The sequence below is a fragment of the Citrus clementina genome, unplaced genomic scaffold (assembly GCF_000493195.1).
Source record: "Citrus clementina cultivar Clemenules unplaced genomic scaffold, Citrus_clementina_v1.0 scaffold_5, whole genome shotgun sequence".
NCBI lineage: Eukaryota > Viridiplantae > Streptophyta > Magnoliopsida > Sapindales > Rutaceae > Citrus > Citrus x clementina.
In genome coordinates this window covers 9,587,051-9,610,749 of record NW_006262201.1, presented here as the reverse complement: position 1 = coordinate 9,610,749, position 23,699 = coordinate 9,587,051, and the positions used below count along the sequence as shown (strand labels likewise).

At 34.0% G+C, this 23,699-nt stretch overlaps 2 protein-coding genes across 2 annotated transcripts; both read right to left on the bottom strand.

Annotated features, from left to right (window-relative positions):
• Positions 1–8,829: 8,829 nt before the first annotated feature.
• LOC18042037 (alpha-galactosidase) lies at positions 8,830–10,314 on the bottom strand. Its single transcript, XM_006431814.1, has one exon. It carries the CDS (start codon positions 10,312–10,314, stop codon positions 8,830–8,832), a length of 1,485 nt encoding a protein of 494 aa, XP_006431877.1.
• Positions 10,315–18,020: 7,706 nt separating this feature from the next.
• On the bottom strand, positions 18,021–19,524 carry LOC18042036 (3-ketoacyl-CoA synthase 7). Its single transcript, XM_006431813.2, has one exon. The coding sequence runs from the start codon at positions 19,484–19,486 to the stop codon at positions 18,140–18,142; it is 1,347 nt and encodes a 448-aa protein (XP_006431876.2). The 5' UTR covers positions 19,487–19,524; the 3' UTR covers positions 18,021–18,139.
• Between the last annotated feature and the right edge of the window lie 4,175 nt (positions 19,525–23,699).

The following is a 23,699-nucleotide window of genomic DNA, read 5'->3' as shown; positions in this document are numbered from 1 at the left end:
TAGTACTTCCATAGCATCGCAGTATTCCAAAGGTGCTTCACAATTGTCCTATTTATGTGGAGTAGCCTGTGTGCACCAGATCCCACAGGTTTGTCAACATGATATAGTTCTTCCCATTTTTCCCCAAAAGTCTCATCAAAAGGCACCCTAATGTTTTGATTTACCCTTGTCAATGTGATATGGTCTTTCTTGAAGGATCGAGGGAGTACACTTTTTTCATATAAACCTAAAATGCGATGCTGGTACACTACTATCCTCAACTCTGCTCTAACCTTTTTTTCTACCACAAGGTCAAGGTTAAACGCAATCAGGGAGGCATTCTTGTCTTCGTCAAAGTATTCAACTCTATGAGAGGGTACCCCAATTTCTGCTAAGGATTACTGCATCAACACCAAATGTGAGAGAAAATAAGGTTTCCCAATGGATGTGTTATGAGTAATTCGGTAAGCCCAAAGCATTCTGAGCTGTTTGTTTACCCATGCTCCTTTTCTTTAGGATACCCTTGATAATCTTGTTAATAGCTTCAACCTGTCCGTTAGATTGTGGGTGGGCTAGCGTAGCAAACCGATTGGCTATCCCAATCTCCGATCAAGAACCTCGAAATTTCTCATTGTCGAATTATTTACTGTTGTCACTAACAATGACATAAAGGATATTATATTTACAAATGAGGTTCTTCCAAATAAATTTAGTGGTTTTCCTCTCTGTGATACTTGTTAGTGCCTCCGCTTCTGCCCACTTCGTGAAATAGTCTACCACCACAATTGCATGTTTTGTTTGCCCCTTTCAATTGGTAATAAGCCAATGAGATTTACACCCCAAATAGTAAAGGGCCAAGGAGAAAATATAACTGCTAGTTTTTCTAAAGGTAGGTGTGGTACCCTAGTAAATCTCTAGCACTTGTCACAGCTTCTTACTACATTCTTGGCGTCTTCCCGGATAGTAGGCTAGTAATATCCTTGGAGAAGAGCTTTATGTACAATGAATTGTGCTCCATAGTGATTGTCACAAATTCCTTCGTGTATCTCCCTCATGACATACTCGGTCTGGTCCCTTCCCAAACATTTAAAGTATGAGAGAGTAAACCTTCTTCTATAGACAGTATCTTGGATGAGGCTATATCATGCAGCTTTATACTTCAACTTTCTTGCTTCACTTTTCTCTGAGTGTAGATCCATATCCCTAAGGTACCTTATAATAGGCTCCATCTAAGGCACACATCTGACAGTGTTCTACTGCCATTAGCTTTAAGAAATTGACACTAGAGCAGGTATGTGTTCTATTGTTATAGGACCAGCTGATTGAACTACATCAAATGAGACTATTTTTTCCAAATTTTTGGCTTCACAATTCCCTATTCTAGGTACCTTTTATACCATAACTTCAGTAAATTGGGACATCAACTCTCTGATTTTTTTTAGGTACCATTTCATACTTTCTCCCTTAGCCTAATACTTTGAGGTAAACTAGCTTATCACCAATTGAGAGTCACTCTTGATGTGAACCCTTTTTGCTCATAAGGCTTTTGATATCCTTAATCCCACTATGATGGCTTTATATTCGGCTTCATTATTTGAGGCCTTAAATTCAACTTATAATGCGTAGCATATCATCACCTTGTTTAGGTCGATGATAATTATTCATGTGGCATTTCCTTGTGAATTACAGAAGTCGTCCATATATATCTCCCAAACTTACTCTTCTTCGGTTGTTAGCGTAGCCTCTGTCGGGTACCATTAAGCTTTAATGGTTGAACGAGGCTTGAAAATGATGTCGAACTCACTTAATTCAAGAGACCAATAGATAAACCTACCGGACATATCCAATTTCTGGAGGATTTCTTGGAGAGGAAGGTTGGTGACTACCGCGATGGTATAAGCTTGAAAATATAGTCTGAGCTTCCTTGTAGAGCTAACCAGTGTTAAAAATGAACTTTTCGGAGGTGTGGTACCTCTTCTCTGTACCAACCATAGCTTTGATGGTGTAATAGATATGTCGTTGTACCCTATTAACATCTTCCTGGAGCAAGACAAAACTGGTGGCATGCTCGGATAAGGTAAGGTACAACAACAACATCTCTTCTGGCTCACGTTTGGCAAGTAGTGGAGAATTGACGAAGTACCCTTTCAGTTCCTGGAAAGCTTCTTCACATTCAGTGGTCTATTGGAGTTTCTTACTTGCTTTCAAAACTTTAAAAAAGGGCTTGGAACGATCGGTGGCCTTGGAGATAAAACAGCTTAGAGCGGCTACTTGGCCTACTAAGCTTTGAACTTCCTTGATGGTGCATGGTGACTTCCTGTCAAGAACTGCACGAATTTTTCCGTGGTGCCTCAATCCCCTACTGTTGCACCATGAACCCTAAAAATTTACCCAAGGTAACCCTAAACGCACATTTCTCAAGGTTGAGCTGCATCTGGTTCCTTCTTATAACAGCGATGGTATGGCGTAACCTTAAAATAGTACAACCCATGATTGGTGATGAAAGTCGTTTTATCTTGGTCGGGTTTATACATTGGGATCTGGTTGTAGCCAGAGAAGGCGTCTATAAAATTAAGCATCTCGTGACCCGCCATAACATCAACTAGCTGGTCTACCCGCGGAAGTGGAAAGCTATCCTTGGGGCAGGATTTGTTCAAGTCTATGAAATCTACACACATATGCCACTTCCCATTTGACTTTTTGACTAGGACCACATTGGATACCTAATCGAGATACACTACCTCCCTGATAAATCCCAATGCCAATAGGCGGTCCACTTCTTGTTCAATTGCATAATATCGTTCTTGGTTGAAAGTGCAGCGCTTTTACTTGATTGGTTTGTGATGCAGGTTGACATTGAGCTTATAACAAGATATGGAAGGTGAGATACCCGGCATATCCGAATGGGACCAAGCAAATACATCATTATGCTCACGCAGGAAGTTGACGAGCTTTTCCTATTGTTCCTCCGAAAGGTTGGAGCCAATTTTGACAGTCTTTATTGGATCGACGGTGCAAATTGAGACTAAAATTAGGTCTTTACCCGGTGTACCCCATTTCTTATATTTCGGTATCTGGGGATCCAAGGGCGCCTCCAACTTGAAGCTTGGATCCGCTTGGTCATCGTAGAGTATCTCAGGTACACCAAACATTAAAGTTTCTACTCCCATTGACGAGGCTCCCAACTTTTTTGGTGGGCCGGCTATCTGAAAAGCTTTTTTTAGCGTTGCTCTCTGCCGTACAGCAAGTGCTCGCTTAGTTAGGTAAAACATTGGCTTTCTATTGGTGAGATATCCCTTCAATTGTGAATCAGAAGCTATCTAATAAGTGACCTTGTACGCAATAGAGCAACATCCTCAAGTTAACTGTTGATCCCCTTTTATGGTGATAACTTCTTGGGTGACTGGAATTTTCATGGGATAGGTAGTGCATGGATATCATTGCTTTAGCTGCTAACAAAAACGGCCTACGCAAAAGAATATTGTAACCGAGTGATCTATAATGAGAAAATCAGTCATATGAGAAGGTACCTTACAAAGTGTAACAAGCAGTGTGATGGTGCCTTTTGGGATGACCATATCTCTAGCGAACCCAATAAAAGGTGTAGCAAATAAAGTGATTTTTGGCTACTCAATCAATAGCTTATCCAAGGCGCTTTTAAAAATGATTTTGACGGAGCTGTTGGTATCTACAAGCGTCCTTGCCACTCTACCAGTAACAACCTTTAATGTGATAATTATTGCATCGTCATGGGCTATGAGATACCTTTGGCATATTTTTCTATGAAAATGATCGGTGGGGGATGGTGGGGTAGTTGATGTGTACCCTGACTGGTTAATGTTAGTTGTTAATAGTGTCGATCTACTATAACTTTTGATGGCCCTCCTGGACTGGCCAGCTAGAGTGGGATTGCCCGTGATAATCCGAACATTTATGTCTTTCTTAGGTCCCTGGGGTGCTTTATGTTCCAGACTGTTACTAACTATGTGCTTGCCATTATCTTGCTGCATGGATTTTCGAGCTTCCCTGCCAGCAGTAAACTTCTTGAGGAACCCACTAAGAATCAAAGATTCAATCTCCTCGCCCAAACTGAAACTCAAAATACTTTAGACTGCATTTCATATTGGGGTATTTCTTCATTAGCTTGGGTAATTGGAGTAGGGCATTATCCTGAATCTGGTAAAAGATTGGGGGAACGATTCAATGGATGGTGGGATTCGTACCGAAGTTTCGGTAGTGGCTCTCGTTATTCTAGCAATGATGATCTAGGAAGATGGGGTACCGTAGAAACACCAAGAGTGTTGCAGCCTCGTTTGTGCGGGGTAACATGTGGCGAGCTTTGTACTTGAGGTACCCTTAGTACTGGGGCTTCCGTCTTCTTGGGTTTCTCTTTGTTTTTCATGATTTCGGCCCTGTCTTCTTGCCACTTTAAATGGTATTTCTCATACATCTCAACATGTTGCAAAGGCTTGGGAACGGGAATGCTTCTTTTGAAAAGAACGTTATAACTTGCCCAACCGCAGATTCTTCTTAAAGTGCGTCAACATGTATTGATGTCCAAATGCGTTGGTTCGTAATACCTCTTGATGGAAACAGCTCACATACTCCGCCAAAGGTTCGAATTTCCCTTACTTAAAGAATGCGAGTTTGGAGGCTTTCCTATCTTGAGTGGAACATAGGAAAACTTTTAAGTGAATTTAAATAATAACTGGTGTAGGGAGGATAGTTTGGAGGCTTTCCTATCTTGAGTGGAACATAGGAAAACTTTTAAGTGAATTTAAATAATAACTGGTGTAGGGAGGATATACTACCTGCTTTCAACGATTGAAACCATGATTTCGTGGGGCTCATAAACGTGTGTATAAACATCTTACACATGACATTCTCATCAATACCCTTGATAAACAGATGATCACAGTATAGCTCAGCATGCTCTGAGGGATTAGTGGTACCTGAATACTGGGGTATCTGGGGCATAGTGAAAGCTTCTAGGAAAGTCGCCGTCCAAATCTCCAAGGTGAATGGCGAGTGGTAGGTCATTGGCATTGAAGTACTAGTAATGTTTTGCTTTTAAAAAAAGAGCGTCACCTGGGCTTCTAGATGCTCCACTTTTTCCACGAACTCCAGGGGGTACCCTAGGAGCCCCTGATAATGTCACTACCATTTGAGAAGCCCTTTTGGCACTTAACTTGTCTTAGAGATCCTCACAGGCTCGTTTTACGTGCTTAGTACCTTGGTTGCTGAGGGCATAGTAAGAGGCAGTGGAGCGTTCGTCTCGAGAACCCATGGTTCGGAACTTAGAGCTGGTACATGATTTTTCCTACTGGTCTCAGGTACCTCAACTCTTAACATGATTTGTTGGTCTGTTTACGGTAGTGGAGCATCTAGAGTCGCTGGTGGAGGTGACTTTTCGGATACCCAAGATCCACTACCCTAAGAATTGCATGAGCGAGATCCTCAAAATGCTTGTGAGAGATGGGTTCTTCATCTTGGCGAATACTAATCGATTGTTTGACAGACTTGCCTTTGCTAAGCCGGGCTACTCTTCTTATGGGATCACTACCTTTATCACTGCTGTCATCTTCCATCCTTGTAAGATTTGCCATTAGAGCCTTAGAAAATATGTCGGGTGCCATGTTTTGCAGTACACACAACAACTAGCTTGATAAACTGTTGTGGAGGCATTTTGTTGTACACCCCACGCATGGCATCAATTGATTTAGACAAATTTTGGATGCAAAGAAACAAAGATAAACCTATCTAGAATAATAGATTTATGTTTTGGGTAACCAGAGTACTATACTAGATTGTTGTGTGCGATATTTTTAAGATTCAAAGGAGGTAGGGAGAATAGGAGGATGATGATGACATCAAGATTTCGAAATCTTCAAAGGAGGTCCTTTGAGATAAGCTTTTAACTTACAAAACAATGAAAAAGAGTTTAGAGGTGGAGCCGGGATGGCCCGGCATCCACACTTCGACACTAAAGTCAGCTACTCAAACTTTTTTATAGTGGCAATAGCTTGCTAGCCCTTTTTGTGTTTTTTTGTGGAGTGTGTGTGTAATGTTGAATGATGAAAGTAGAACCTAGATGTCTTTATATATGGAGTACCTTGACTACCGCATGACGCATTTCTAATGGTTATTGGTTGTCCTTTTCTAGGCTTTTGTTATCTTGATATCTTGTTTATGATTTTTGGGCCGTTAGAAGCATGCTTGAGGAGCAAGAAGGCATTCATGGAGTAATTTATCCTTTTGAACACGTGGTGTACTCTGGAGAGTGGTCCAAGATACCTCAGCATAGGTTGTCTGGCAGCGCTGCTGAGGACAATTGTCCTTGGTACAGTGGAGATATTTCTCGTGCTTGACTTTTTAAAGACTTTTCCTTGACCGTTTCACATCTGATCTGGGGTACCCCTCATACCTTCTTAATCTCCAAGCGTATCTGATGTATGTTGGGTACCTCAATATAGGTAAGATATCTGGGGCACCTAAGGTTGTGGTATAGATCAGGAACCCAGGGTACCTTAGTTTTTGGTATAGGTCAGGTACTCCGGGTGCCCAAGTTTATGGTATAGATCAAGTACCTCGGGGATCCTAACTTAAAGAGGCGGTCAGGTACCTTGGGTGCGTACAGTGATCGTTTAGAGCCATGGCAGCCCTTATCGACACATGGTGTTTTACTATAATTTTTCTATTTCTCCCCAAACAGTGATTATTTACAAAATTAAGAGTATTTATGTGACCATTTAAATAAATCTTGATAGTGTAAGTAGCTTTTTTTTTTTTTACTTTATTTCACAAAATGTAAATCAAAATAATATCGGGGCTTTATCATGTTTCATACACACACACACACACATATAGACATATACACACACACACACATGCGCTTGCATTAAGGAACAAGTATTATTATAAATTGTTACTACTCATGAATATTATGATATTATTAAAATTGCTTTAGAAATTGAATTATGAATCAAGAGACAAAAAGCAAGCCTTAAAGAGATTTGAACGAGTGCAAAAGCATCTCCAAAGCTGAAGAAGAAAAGAACAAGAGTTTGATAGATTCATTATGAGAAAACTACAACATTAGAGTTCATTATCGAAACAAGGTCATATTATTAACTCCACCTCATCGAATGATTCTAATCTCAAAAAACAACATTCTTATGCCAATATAGATCACAACTTGCCAATTAAAGAATATATCATGCTTGATTCTAAAGTTGTTGAAGATATATTGATTATTTATGATTCAACCAGTACACTCATAAATGATAGAGTATCCATATGGGTGCAATTTTGAAGTGGAACAAGATCCTCTCCTGATTTGAATTATACTAATCTTTTAATGATTTTTGCCATGTGTCTTTTAGTGGTAGTGTATGAATAAAATTTAATTTCTTTTATTTTTTTATTTATTAACAACCAATCAGCAATTGAGTGGTTTGCTCATAACATGATCAGATCAGGAGAGAATCTTGATCCTTTTGAAGTACCATATATAATTAATCAAAGTTGCAACTAGAATATCAATTGTGACAAATAATTGAAAGCAAACATTTAGACTTCCTCTGTGTTTTGCTGGCGCAATTTTTTATATCAATAATGGCACTGCCTTTATGCTGCGTTTACATTTTGAATTGGAGAGGGAATTTTGAGAAGTGGGAATCCTAGGATTAGGAGTGTGGAGTGGGAGTGAGAGTGGGAGTGGGAGTAAGTTGTTTACTTAAACTGGAATGAGAACATGGAATTGAGAGTAAATGATTTTAAATTATAGTTTTTAATTACAAAATTAATAAAAAAAGATTTGAAAAATAAAATATTTATTTTATTATATTTGTAAATTAATAATAATTATTAATATTCTTAATTATGTAAATAATTTTTTTATTAATTTTAATTTTAATTATGTAAATAAAAAATTATTATTAAGAGCAACACAAATGAAACATTATTATTAATAATATAATACAAAATTAATATTTTCTTAGAATAAAATATTGATTATTATTAATTACTAATATTAAATAAATATAATACTATTATTTTTAAATAAATATAATAATATTATATTTTCAAATAAAAAGAGTATAAAGTAATATTATTAATTCTCTATGAGTATAATAATATTATTTTTAAGTAATTTTAACTTAGAATCAATATAAATTATTATTTTTAATGAGTATAATTTATAAAATAATATTATTTAAATAAATATGATATTATTTTATTAAATATTATTTATTTTATTTGATTAAATGTAAGGATAAAAATGGAAGAGGGGGGAGTATTCATTTAAACATTAATAATTACTAACATATACCACGATAATTGAAAATGCACCAATTGATGAAAGATGTATGTGACACTTTACTATGTTATTTGCCCGGTTATCAGATCCAACACCTCGGCCAGGAATTCTTATTAACATGCCTAAATTCTGCGCAACCCAATTTAATATGGTCCAACAAGAAAGAAAGAAGAGGCTCCTCGCATTTGCAGCCCAACTTTTTGCAAAAAAAAATAGAGGCAAAAATACAAGTATGCTGCCAACTAAAGTGACGGACATTTTAGGTAATTTTAAAAATTACAAAGATTAATAAGATAATTATCCCAAACATTAAGGTTTAAAGAACAATTTACCCACATACAACTTAATATGAATTTAGTTTCAAAGAAAGACGGTAAAAATCAAAAGCACATTGAGTAATTTTTGTTTATATTTGATTAATCTTCCAAGAATATTTTATTTGAATTTCTGATATAAATGCAATAAGATCACACTAAGTTATTTCAATAAAAACCCGTAGTATTTTTTGCAATAGTATCATTTCTCCTACATTACTTACAATTAAGAACAAATAGTGCACAACCATGGGTCTCAACTTCTGTTGACACAGACTTTTGCATCACTCCAAAGTCTTTTCCACTCCAAATTTCAGTCCCTTTACAAGAAGGATTCAATTTCCACCCAGGAAGTGCCTTGCCCAGGTCTGTTATTTCGGCCGAAATTGCCGTCTTTGCATTGTTCAGATTGAAAAATGCAAGGTAAATTTCTCCTTGTGTTCCAGTTGCAATCCAAGAACGAACTCCAGTCGCATTAGCTCCAGCGCCAGGTCCAGTAGCTCCCTCCTTTCCTCCATTAATATAAGGAAACTCCTTATTGTTTGAGCTATAATGGTCAATCTCCAAAATAGTAGGATTTGTAATCAGACCATAAGTTGTATCATCAAGCTTTCTAACATCTCCTCCAAACATAAGAGGAGATTTGGCCATAGCCCACAATGTCATCTGAGTTTTTTGCTCATCCAAAGTAAGTTTACAAGCTCTGTATGGACCTTGAGTTGAATTTGCATCAGTAAGCCACCCCAGTGGCAACATATCCAAATCAGGCCATGACCTCCCATTCAAGCCCTGGGAGCCTATCATATTAGCAGCAGCGAAGTCCCTTGCAACACTGAAATGGGCAGCAACATCTGGCCAACTATCCCAATCATCCCCAGTTACCCTGTACATGTTGGCTAAGCCATTAATTTTTTGTGCCATATCTGGTGCTGCACTTGTTCCCGGAGACAAAGAATAGATAATTGGACGGTTGTGTTCCCCCTTGAAAACCTCTGACACAACGGATATTTCACCTTCATCCAAGTCATCACCAAATGCACAATCATGTTTTACAAAATCAACACTCCAGTCCGCATACTGTTTATGCAGTGACCTCAGGAAAGCTCTGCCAGCTCCCAACTTTGTATTAACGGCCATAAAGCCATGCGGCATCCATGCGCATGGCTTTTCCTTGATGGCTATATCTTGCGCCCGCCATTGGCGACCTGCCTCCGTATAGGGACCTTTCTTGTCATAGTCATAGATAAGGGTATTAGCATTAACAGCCTGGTTACTAATTCCTTTCATCACATGAATCCCAAACTTCAAACCCATATCATGTACTTTCTTTGCTACTTCTGTAAACCCTTTCCCACCTTTTGAAGATGGCCATCTATCAGGATCAGGCACCATTCTCCCCCATTCATCGATCAAATCTATTCCTTCAGAATCTATATGTGCATCTTTCACTTTCTTTCTATACCAGAGATAATCCACCACGACATACTCATATCCATGAGGAAGAAGACGCTTAGCAACAATATCGGCACTTTGCAAGAAATCTTGTTCTGAAATGATCCAGCAAAATGAATCATATGAGTTCCAACCTCTTGGAGGTAAGATAGCATGTTCTGTCTCTCTGCCATCTGCATTTGCGGATGCTATCCTGTAAAGGAATAAGCTAGAGAAGAAACAAAGATTGCTTAATGCAAAGAGCTTCATTGTTACTTGTTCATCAGGTTTCAATTCTCTCTCTCTATAGAGAGGTATTTACAGATTCAAAAGATGAGAAATTCCAGACAAAGATGAGGCAATCCGAACATTTTATCTATTTTTGGGCTAATCATTTCATGAGGATCACATTCGTATCCTTAAGATATGATCTTGAAGCTTCTCAATTTAGCCAAGTATGAGCTAATATCTTTGTCATTATTTCACGTAAATATTGCAAATATTATTGCCGTTAGTTCCAAATATGGAAAAAAAAAATCCCCAAATTATATTCCTTCTATGCTATCAGCCTTCTTGTATAAGTTGACCATCGAATCGCATGAATAATATGAGAGTGAATTTATGTTTCCTATCTATATTTGTCTATGTAAAGTTTTCGTCATTGACCGCTAAAAACATTTGCTAGCACTTTACGGACAAGGAGGATAAGGTAAATGAATTAATTAAAGCACATTGGGCAACTTATTGGGGTATTTCCACCTCACCATTTTTAATTTTTGTAAATTTATCCTACTTTTAAAAAATAATTGTAATCAATTTACATTATTTTTTAAATATACAAATCAACAATAAGTTATTGTAATTTATCAATTAAATTTGTCTTATAACTTTTTTTTATCACTTTGATATCTTTGAGTATTGAGGCTGCTTTAATATAAGTTTTATTTAACTATTTTACCTTAATAATACATACTGATTAAATTCTCATAAGAAACATGAGCTTTAAATGTAATAGTATAGGTATTTAGTTTTATTAGATTAAATCTCCAAATTTTTTCATTATTTATATTTTTCAAAAATATTTTGAACTTATTGAAATTATTTCTTGAATGTAAGATAAATTTTTAGAAATTGTGGAGTAAAAGTACCACTGTCCAATTTAATATATCAAAATTTCGGTTTCTTGAAAAAAAAAAAGAGCCACGTAAAGAATCGAGGGTGATGTCAGGAAGACAATGGTTTGAAATTGAAGCATGGTCATTGAATATACATAAGGATTAGTTAAGTAAATGTGAAGGGCCTTCCAAATCCAAAATGGTACGAAATAAAAACATTTATGATGTTTTAATAAAACGTTATTTTATCTTATTTAATACACAACCAACCATATTAATTTTAAGGGTACGGCATCGACGGTGCAACTGTGGTACCGTCTCATTGTTACATCAAGTCATTGAATCTATTTAAATGAGCGGGATCCATTAAAATCTAATGATTGAGTGAAACTGTAGCATAATATCATAGTTATAACACAATTTTTCCCTAATTTTAACTAATAATAATATTAAAAAAAAAGGTACCATGGCTGACTGTAACCTGTATCAATTTTAAACAAAAAGTAATGCACCAACAGAAGCTAACCAGATAATTTACCCAAATTATAAAGAGGAAAGCATATTTACCAGCTACTGCAACTCCATCGGATTCTAATCTCTTTCCAGTGTCAGAAAACGCGTCTGCGCAACTCTTCAAATACTTGCAAAAGCACTTTCACTGTAATCTAAAACGCGTGAAACCTTGGCATGCGGGAAGGTTTTTCCTTTGCCGAAAGTAAAGAGAAAAAAAACTCATAATTTATTTTTAATATCCTAATCCTTTAACATAAAGCGATAAAAATTACCACAATCATGTCTTTCTCAATTATTAATAATCAATAAGACTTTATGGACAAGGAAACTCGATCTTCCAATCGTTCTTCTCTCATAATCGTTTTTAGGAAAATAAGGGTAATTTTTAAAAACCTCTCCTGAGAATTGGGCTTGTTGTAAGTAGATAGTGAGAATTTATTTATTTGTAAAAAACTCCCTACCGTCAGTTAACTTTAACATTGACCGTTAGTTGACTATGCAAAGATAATATTACCCTTAACAATAGTTTGTAGATGAAAATAACTAAAAAAAAATTAAAATTATTAGCTATTTTACCCTCTTTAAATTATTAATATTTTCTTAAAGTTCCTACAAAAAAGAAAAAATTAAAAATTTGAAAAATTCTCTTTAAATTATTGATATTTTCTTAAAGTTCCTACAAAAAAGATAAAATTAAAAACTTGAAAATTAAATAGTTATAATCTTTACCTATGATAGTGTAAATTTTTGGAATTGACAAGGATAAAATTGTCAAAAAATAAGGTTTGTGCTTTTCGCGCCAGCAATTTTAATTTTTTTTTTAGTTATTTTCGTCTACAAACTGTTGTTAAGGGTAATATTGTCTTTACACAGTCAACTAACGGTCAATGTTAAAGTTAACTGACGGTAGGGGGTTTTTTACAAATAAACAAATTCTCACCATCTACTTGTAACAAGTCCAAACCTCAGGGGAGGTTTTTAAAAATTACCCAGGAAAATAAATGGTTTAAGACTGGGTCTTAAATTTTAATGTTGATAATTAAATCGGTTTGTTTCACTTTATTTACAATTATGCTGATTATTTTTACTGGATTTAGGATTCTAAGAGAGATAAGAGAAAAAAAGATTACGAAAATATCTTAATCTTTTACATAAAGCGGATGAAGTGACCACAACTATATCTTTCTCAGTTTTTATTTTTAATAATCAATAAGATTTTATTTAATTAAACATTTCAATATTTGTTTTTTTTAAGAATAACAACCTAAATTTTGAAATTTTATTCAATAGATCCATAATATAATTTTTTTGAATTGATTAAGCATCAGGTTACTGTATTACATAGATATTTATAACTGCTATAACAGCATATCATTACACTTATATTTATAATCAAATATATAACTGAAACTTACATTATTACGTTTTTAATTCTATAAAATACATACCCAAACAAATAACCCTCACGGAGGAGTGGAGTACTGTTATGACAGCATATCATTACACTGATATTTACAATTAAATATATAACTGAGACTTACATTAGATCAGTATAATGATATTTACAATGAAATATATAATTGGGATTTACATTAGATCATTACATGGATATTTACAATCAAATATATAACTAGGACTTACATTAGATCATTACACTGATATTTGTATTAATTTTATAAAGTACATATCCCTATAGTCTCCTCATCTCTACTCTAAAGCATACTGAAGAGTTTAAGAAAATACAATAAAAACTAAAATATAATTACTAATTATTACTAGTTGTCTAGTAACCAAATTCCTTAAAAAATTTCTCCATCAAACTCAGGTCAGTGCCTTCAACATAACCTATGAAATCAATCAAACGATCAGCATCTGATATGGTCATCTCTACCAAAAATGCACACACGCGCACACACTTATACTTTTGAATCCCGACCAAAAATATTGAAGATAAAGTTACACTTATAAAGTTTATGAAATCTTAACTTATCTAGTATACACAATTGGCTTTCATATAAAATTCTCCATGAATGTGCTGCAATAACGTGGGGCATCCTCAAATGGTTTCCCCAAAGTTTGCTATATTCCCATACTCTCCTCATCTCTACTCTAAAGCATATGAAGTGGTTAAGAAAATTCAATAAAGACTAAAAACATAATTACTAATTACTAATTTGAAGAGAAAGTGCAGTGCACTGCACGAATGTACAAAATGCAACAATGACTTGTAAACTTTAGAGTTTGATTGACAAAGGCCTTGAAAATAATGGAAAAATAAATCAAAATATATAAGTAAGTAGTACTCTTCCAGCACGTAGGTGTTGAAAGATAATTAAGTAAGCTTTCGATAATTTAATTCTGGTTGATGTATAATTATTATATATAAATCTTATATTCTTTGAGGTTCATACAGGTAGTAATCAAATTGGAAAATTATTTATAGTGGCTATAGCCGTATTTGTTTTGTGTAATAATAATGATAATGATAATTGATAATAGTAATAATAAAATATTGATTAAGGGGGAAAAAAGATTGGAGAAGTTTAGACCAGACATATTTGATATTTGGATGAACTTCCATCAAGAGTCCTTTTATGATGCCTCAGCTACTTTGATTTGTAGAATTTAACTGAATTGCCTAATTAGACTTCATACTTTAAAAAATAATCTAAAATGTTGTTGTATATCTATTTCCACTAAAATCTGCTTATTTTATATTTTTTATTTATTGCATATCAGTGACTTTTAATTTTATTTATATTAGATAAAAATAAAATTTTATAATTAAAAAGTTAGATTCACCCACCAATCATGAAGTATCATGAAGTAATGACCTGCGCGGGTGAGGATGTCATTTAATAGAGTTGGTAAAATATTTTGTGTTAAAAATAAGAAAAATGAGATTTGTTTGAATCTTAAACTATGGTGTTTGGCAAGCAAGAATGTAAAAGAAAATTGAAAGAAAAGTATTGACTTGAAGCTTTTAGAAGATTCTTATTAACCGTATCAAATGAATACAGATTACACATTTTTTTTTTATTATTATGATTACACATATTTATATCAAGCTAAATGGTCTGCTATAATTTGTTATAGGCACGTGTGTTGAACTTCTTATGAGCCTAACCAACTAACTTTGGCTGCATCAGCACAGTGAGCCAATCAGCTACCGTTAGTCTTACAATACCAAATGCGCTCTGCCTTCCATGTATTATTAGATTCACTCATAAGATTCGTATCCACCTCACATAAATGAGGAGAAAATTGGGTTGCTGGACCGGTAAATGGATCACTTTTTTTTAGTTTGACTTGGGAATAGATGGATTTTGCTTATTGAATTCTAAGAAATTAATCTTCATTAATAATATACTGAAGTATAGAAAATTTTTAAAGTTCATCTAATTAATCTATTCTAATTTTGTATGTCATGTTTAGATAATAATAAATAAATAAAAAGAAAAGAAGTAATACATGAACATTTTGAATAATTTTAAAAATATAAGGACTAATTTGATAATTAACCCAAATCCTAAGGAGTAAAGAAGAATTTACACACGCCTTTAGTTTTGCTTTCCTGAAACTAAAATTTTGTACGATGGTTTTCAGAAGAAATTGTAAGAGATTTTGTTTGCAAGTTGGCAAAAGCTAATTAATAGAATGAAAATTGAGGTGACAATTTCCTGAGAATAAAGAGTCTTGATTTAGTAAAGTGTTGCTGAATACCAGCTTCCGTTGTGGGCCTGTTGGTGTGGTGCTTAACCATTTACCATATCACCGGTCCATGTTCGAGCCGGTACCAAAACAGATCACACACACAATAATCGTTGACAGAGCAAATACTTAAAAAAAATGAGGTATTGCAAAATACCTCTCTTTTCCTTACCCATGCATGCCCAACTAGAGTGGCAAAAAAGTTCGGACCGGTTTAAGTCTGATCCAACCTAGTTTAGGTCTACGGGTTTAAAGCCCGGCCTACAAGGGGTGGGCTTGGATGTGGGCTTAAAAATTACAAGTTCACATTTGTTGGGCCTGGACAAGGGCTTAGAAAAAAAAATCTAGACTTGACCCAGGTTTTTTTATTTTATTAAGTTGTATTACTAATATTTTATATATTGAACTATTATTCTATTATATATTATATAATTATCTTTAATTTAAATATTTTTTTTAATTAAAAAATATTTTATAATTAATTTAAAAAAGTTTATGCCCGGCTCGAGCCCTTTCTTGTCGGCCTATACTTTGTTTAAATGATGTGGGCTTAGGCCGGGCTTTTCGAATTGCCATCCCTAAATTGTCCAAAATTAATTATAAATTGCGGCAAGAAAATCTTACAGATTTGGAAATTGTAAAGCCAAATTTGTCAAAGTAGCGGCAGCACCGAGAATACGGGGTCGCTTAAAATGCCGAGTATTAAAATTTGCCTGCTCAATTCAACTCCCCATGAATGCATGGGTTAATGTTTGGCAGGTGAGATATCTCATCTCATTTTAAATATCTTGTTAAAAAAAATATAATCAAGTACAATTATTTGAACTTTCAAAAACACATACAGTTATAGGGCTTAGTTGTTAAAAGTTAGGGGTGGGTATGGCCTTATTAATTATGTGCGTAGCTTACTTTTAGTTTACTATGAAATTCACTCTGGGTTTGGATATGAATTTATATTAGAATAAAATAAGTGGAAACAAGATCTTAAAAACAAACACAAAGAATTTGAATTAATTTTAATACACTAAGGAAGATTTTGCTTAGTTTAGTCCAACAACACAGGGATATGCTCATTTTCGTCTTGTTTAATTACATGGGGCATTAGTCATGACAAATCTAATAAGTAGTACTGTTCCAGCACTTAGGTATTGATTGACAGAAGCCTAGAAAATAATGGAAAAATAAATGATCAGATAAGTAACTAAAAAGGAAAGGAGTATTATTGCTTATTGGTTCATTACATCCCAAACAAAGAGACGAAATTATTATTTCACCTATTCTAGACAATCAACAAGAAGTTGACTACAACCAAATCATAATAAGAAAGCAATAAATTAAAGAGAAACATAATCAAGCTTTAGAGTTTGATGCAGCAGGCTTAGGTGGCAACCCCCAAGGGCAATGGAATGATGGCACGGGCCACTTGTAAGCTGGTAGAGGTGGGTGCGCAAATGGGCATGGGTTAGCCGGATGAGGTGGTTGCGCCCAAGGACATGGCCACCTACCGTAAAAGGGAAAATGGCCGAACCATGATAAATCATAGCCGTAGTTTGGATTTGCTGTTGCTACAGCTTCATAATTTTTGTACTAGCTAAGCCTTGATTCAAGCAACAAACAATCAAAAACATTACGGTGATTGCTTTTGCTGTGGCCATTGTTGCTTTGGGATGATACTAGAACTTCAATTTCTTTAATTAATGAAAGTCTTCGAATAGTGTCAATGGCATGCCATGACCGGCTTATATAGTGTATACGAGGTAAATTTTTGTTGATTTATTTTTTTTTATGGAGATGAAATTATTGTTAGATATACATTATCACTACTTTGATTTCAAATTTTGAAGATGCATGTGATATTCCTTAATCTGATTTGTAGTTGTGGATAATTATTCTTGTCAAAATAAAAAGAGAAAAGAGTAAATACTTGTTCAATTCTTATTTTTCAGAATCTTATTAGTTTATTATTATTTTTAAATATTTATCTTTGAAGGAGTTCTAAGATATACAAAGCTAATATAACCAATTAATATATAGGACATATTTTGTTAAATTGTATATAATTAATACTTGCATAATAATTTTTCACAATAAATTCACACATACCATAACATTATTTATTTATTATATAATTAACTTGATGCCGCAAAATTATTATAGAATTTCTCCCGTACTCGGGGTAGACTGTAAATGGCATCAAATCATTTTCAACAGGAACTCTTGTCCGAGACCTCTGGTGGTTTTTTCTAGACTATTATTTATTAATTAATAAAAATATTTATTGCTTTAATTGACGATTTGGAAAAATATATACAAATTTTAAAAAATAAAATGTTATATAGGCCAGCCCAGCAGAACTCAAGAGGCCCAAAGAGGGTGCTAGGGGTACTTTAACGGAATAGGCCTGGAGCCCACACTGATGATATAAATGTTATGAATCAAACAAAGATCCCGAAGATTATGATGGGAATCAAAAGACGATCTCGTCAGAAAACAAGTTCATTGTGGGATGCATGTATCGTAAGATTAAAACTTCCATTCTTTTTTATAAATTTAAGTATTGTTTCATTTGAATTTTTTTGGCCGGACCTTTTTTCAACCTGTAGAAGGCCTAATGGAGTCTGGCCCAGTGTAGGCGTGCACACTCGAAGGCATAATTAACCATGTTAAAAATACATTATTACTGTCTGTGGATATATCAAAGGCTCCTTGTAACTTCTGGACAGACATTCAATGGTTTAAGGCTAGGAGTATGTTTGTTAATTATCAACAGGATACAAATGGATTCTATCCGACCATGCATTCCTTTCTTTTGGATCAAGATTGGAAACACATTTCCAAACTGCACTATTAACTTTGAATCCACTTCCAAATGCAATTTGCCAAACTCTGTCTCCCTTCTTAACCTTACCCTTAGCCTCAAGGTAACAAAGCTCATACCAATATGAAGAAGATGAAGTGTTGCCAAATCTATAAAGTGTCATCCTTGAAGCCTCTCCATCTTCTTTACTCAGCTTCAGATTTTCCTCCACAGCATCAATTATAGCCCTTCCACCAGCATGTATACAAAAATGCTCGAAAGCTTTCTTAAAATTTGGCACATAAGTTTTAGATTTCTTGCATACCACCGACCACAAATACTTGAGCTGCTCGGAGTATGGCAATACATGGGGACCTAATTGTGATATATTGATCCTCAAAGCCCTGGCTGCAACTGGTAATAGTGACCTTGATATTGAAACGCCTACGTTTCCATCTTTATCTTGCTGCTGAAAGACAGACGAGTATGCTTGATCATCGTACCCCATGTGGGTTCGAACGAGATGCTTGAGTTTGTACTTAGCAATATGCTTATCTTGTTGCCTGTTTGATAATAGAATAGCAGCTCCCCCCATGCGAAATACTGTGTTGGAAATTAGCATGGACTTGGTGCTGCCTGTGTAACCATTGGAAGATATAGCTTCCATGCTAAGGACTAAAGCCAATGAGTTCTTGTGAACTTTGAGAAGATCTTTCACCAAACTTATCGACAGAATTCCAGCACTGCATCCCATTCCACTTAGGTTGATGCTTTTAATGTTGCTTCTGAATCCAAATTTGTTTATGATCATGCTTGAAATTGATGGTGTGGGACAGAAAAGGCTACAGTTCGTTACAAGAATGTCAATGCTTTTAGGGTTTATCTTATGTTTGGAGAGAAGATCTTTGACAATTGTGCAGAGAACTTCTTCAGTTTCTTCGCGAGATCGTTTCAAGGAAACATCAGGTTGCATCTCATGCAAGTTAAGTGGTATGCAGGATTCATCTCCAATGCCTGATTTTTCCAAAACTTTCTCTTGAAAATCTAGGCTCTCTTTGTCAAACACATTACTTGTGGTAAAATGTTCAACGAAATGAGAGAATGGGACTCGTAAGCTATCAGCAGGGTGGTAACAGGTAAAATCAACAAGGTAGACGCCACTGAAGCTGAAACAATAGTACAAGAATATGATTATCAAAGCACATGCAATAAAGAAATGGGTGACAGAAATGGGGGTTTCTCCAATGGTACTTAAATTTGAAAGGGAAAAATGTGTAAATAGAAATGACACCATCTTCAAAAGCATGATATGATTTTTGGGAGTTTTCTTTTGATGATATGATTTTCTCCATCAAAATATACATTTATATATAAGCACTGTAGTTAAAATGTTTTACGTTCTTGTTCGACAGACAAAAGAAGTTTTAGGATGCAACCGCTGGCTCTAATTGTGTTCTCTCTCTCACATTGATTGACATCATGTTCAAGTTGATTTTGCTTTCAGATCTTTGTTGATTCTGGATGATAGGATTCTGCAGGGAAGTATAACCTTGTTTGTTGAATCACAAGATAAGCGTGGAAAAACCACGGTCATTTTCTGATATTAAAACTCTGGATTAGAGTTGTGTATTGGGAAAAAAGAATTCTGTTATATATAAATATATAAATATAAATATATATATATATATATATATATATATATATATATATATATATATATATATATATAATCTTCCTCAAAGTGTAGGCATTCTCATTCTTTTTTTCATGCCGACATGTTATTAAGACATATGATTTAATAAAATCAATATTCACTTCACGTTAGTTTTCAATTAATTATAAAGTTATATTACTCAATAGCATGTCTGCATAAGAAAAAGAGAACACCCACTCTTGAGATACACACACATACATAAATCGGAAAAACTTTAAAAGTGTGGGATTTAATAGTATTATGAAAAAAAAAACTTTAAAACCGCATAATTTTAAAATTTTTCCATACTTTTACGTACTTTAAAATTTTGGATTGGAAAATTTAGAACGATTTTTTTAATTCAAAAGGCCCGGTTTATATAAGAAAGACATGATCAACCACAATGAATTAGGAACTTTTTCCCCCATATTTGCATTCCTAAAATTACGATTAATTTTACAATATTTGCATGTCATAAAGTATCAAGACTGTTACAAGTTCCTTAGGATCATCATGTGATTCCCATGGTCAATATTATTATTGTCCAATATCACCACAAATATCCCATATAGGTTAGGAACGAATAATCAGTGAACTGCGTAAATTAAGACTAGTGGTGGCTCAAAGTCCAAGCCCGATGAAAAAAAATCAGGAAAAAATAGGTGCTTATCCCAATTTTTTTTCTAGGGTTATATCATTTTATCCTTCTAATTCACACATGAAAAACATTATATAATCAGACCTAATACTTAAAATGGATGTGTTAGAATTTATTTACTTGCTTATACAAATATGTGCTTAATTAAGATCCATGGATGTTATGCATAACATTTGAATTATTCATGCATGAGTAATTTTAGGTTCCCCGTATTTGAGTTCCGGTATTTGAGTTCCAACTAAAATAACTGCGCTACAAATCAAGTTAGTTTTTATCTTTTATTTTCCTATAGTTTTCATAATAGTGTGTTATCCTTTTCAATTTTGATAAAAAAAAATATTCCAGTCAATAATAAAAAGGTTTGACATCAAGTAGGAGTTTGTAATAAATGCTAAAAATATTAGGAAAAAACACGAGCAATGATATCTCCACCCCACATTTTTTGTGAATCCACCCCATTTTTAAAAAACAATTATAAAAGTCACACATTATTTTTAAAATTTTCAAATCAAGAAGAGTTTTGAAGAATTAATTAATTAAATCTATCTTAATTCACTTTTTTGTGACTTAGATTTTTTAATATATTTGATTACAGAAATTACTTTGTAAAAGTACCAAGAATTTACTTTAAGTTCAATCTTTTTCTAATTTCTACCAACCTCATTATTTCTAATACTACTTTATTAGTGTGATTATTATTTTTTTAATTAAACTAACATAGTGTCTTTATGACACAATTCTCATGTAAATCATTAGGCTGTCAAATTTATGTCATTTACACGTAAGGGTAGTAAAATAATAATTAGGTTTCATTTAAAAATATTATATTATAAGTCGCAAAATTAAATACCTAAATTGTTAGATATAATAATTCAGGTTTTATGAGGGTAATTTTTTCCTTTTATATCATAACAATAAAATAATAAAATAAAACTTATATTAAAATTTATTATTAAAGATGTTCAAAGAACCTAAGAAAATAATTAATAGAAGGATTTAATTGATTGACTATACAAAGATTCTATTAATTTGTATTTTTTAAGAATATTGTGAACTCATTGTAATTACTTTTTAGAAGTCGGGTGGATTTACAAAAATAGTGGAATGGAAATATCCCTATCTAAAAAACACTGATACTTTCTTAGAAATAAGTAAAGAATTATCGAAACTCAAACATTGTTTGTTGAAATTATTCATTTTCCCCTCATGTTTCAAAATTCTTCAAATACCATTGCCGTTAAAAAAGCTATTAATGAACTTTCAAAATTTTTTTGGTATCTTTCACTATTTTATCCCTAGAATTTTTGTTGATCAATGTTAGATTTTGTAACATTAGGGTAAAAAAGAAAAAGGATAAAAAAATTTACCTTTTCCCCCCTATTGATAAGGGTATGAGTTTGGAAACATAAAGAGGATGTTTGGAAAGGGACTCACACAAGTAATTACAAATTAAGTGAAAACAAAACTCTTTCTCTCTTTATGTAATTAAAATAGGATATGTACTACAAATAAATAGACAAAAAAAATTAACCAACAAAATCTATAGCAAAAAATCAACCACAAGAGATATAGATTTTTACGTGAAAAACTCAAAATAAGAAAAACCACGGAACCATAGTCTGATATAATCTTCCACTCTATTAATGGGATTACAACACAAATCCTTCTCTAGATAATACTAGAGGCTAATAACATCAAGAATCTTAATAATCTTGGCTTACAGTAATAATCTAATAATTGTTTCTCTAACAAGTAAGTATCTCAAATAATAGCCAACGAGAGAATAAATCAAAAATCAAGGCCTGTAAGATTGTAGAGGGTGATGTCAGGAACTTACTCTCAAAATTTGAAAGAAATCAGAGTTAAATTCGCCTTTCGATCATCTAATCAAAAATTGAAATTTCTATTCCCAAAACCATTGTCTTTCTTTCCCTCTCTTATCCTTTTGCAATCGTGAAACTTGTTGTCGCCTGCACTTGCTCTTCTTTATATAGCCACATTTTTTAGAACCTAATTTTATTGTAAACTTTCACTTAGCACCTCAATCTTTCTTTAATTATTTAAATACTTAAATCAATGGAACTTGGGCTTAGGCCACCCAAATGAGATGGATCCAACAAATCTCCCCTTCCAGATCATGTGGGGGGCACCACTAAGCTCGCTCTCTGTATACAACTTTTCAGTTTCTCCTTGAACAATGACTTTGTCATCATACCTGACTCATTCTTTGATGTGTGAATCTTTTCAAGCTGCAACTGTTTCTTCTCTCAAGCACGTCTCGTATCCAATGATACCTCACATCAATATGCTTGGATTTCGAATGGTATGTCGGATTCTTTGCCAAGTGAATGGCACTCTAACTATCACAATACTCAATAAAGTTGTCTTACTTCACACCTAACTCTTGTTGGAAATTCTTCATTTACTAGGTTTCTTTGCAACCTTCAGTAATTACAATATACTCTGTTTCTGTGGTAAACAAGGCAACACACTGCTAAAGTCTGGACAGCCACAAGACTGCTTCCCTTGCAAAGGTGAGCAAATATCTTGATAGGAATTTTTTGGAATCAATATCTCCTGCCATATCTGCATCCATGTACACTTGTAACACAAATTTGTCACCATTAAAACATAAACATACCTTGGAAGTGCCTCTGAGATGTTTGAGAATCCATTTTACTGTTGTCCATTGCTCTTTACCTAGATTGGAGAGAAACCAGCTGACTACATCAACTGTATGAGCAATATCTGGTATTGTACAAACTATGGTGTACCTTAAACTACCAACTGATGAAACATAAAGAACTCCTCTCATCTCTTGCTTCCTTTTCTCACTTGTAGGACAATGGTCGAAACTAAACTTGAAATGACCTGCAAGAGAAGAACAAATAGATTTTACCTTGCTCATATTAAATCTTTTAAGAACCCTTTCCATATATGCTTCTGAGATAACCACAACTTCCCATATTTTCTATTGCGGAAAATCGTCATGCCAAGAATCTATTTTACTGATCCTAAGTCATTCATTACAAAAAACTTACTAAACTATTTTTTTTCAAATCAATCTTACTAGCATCCTAGCCAACAATTAATATGTCATCGACATAAAGCAAAAGAATGAGGAAATCATTATCACCAAACTTCTTCACAAAAATACAATGATCACAC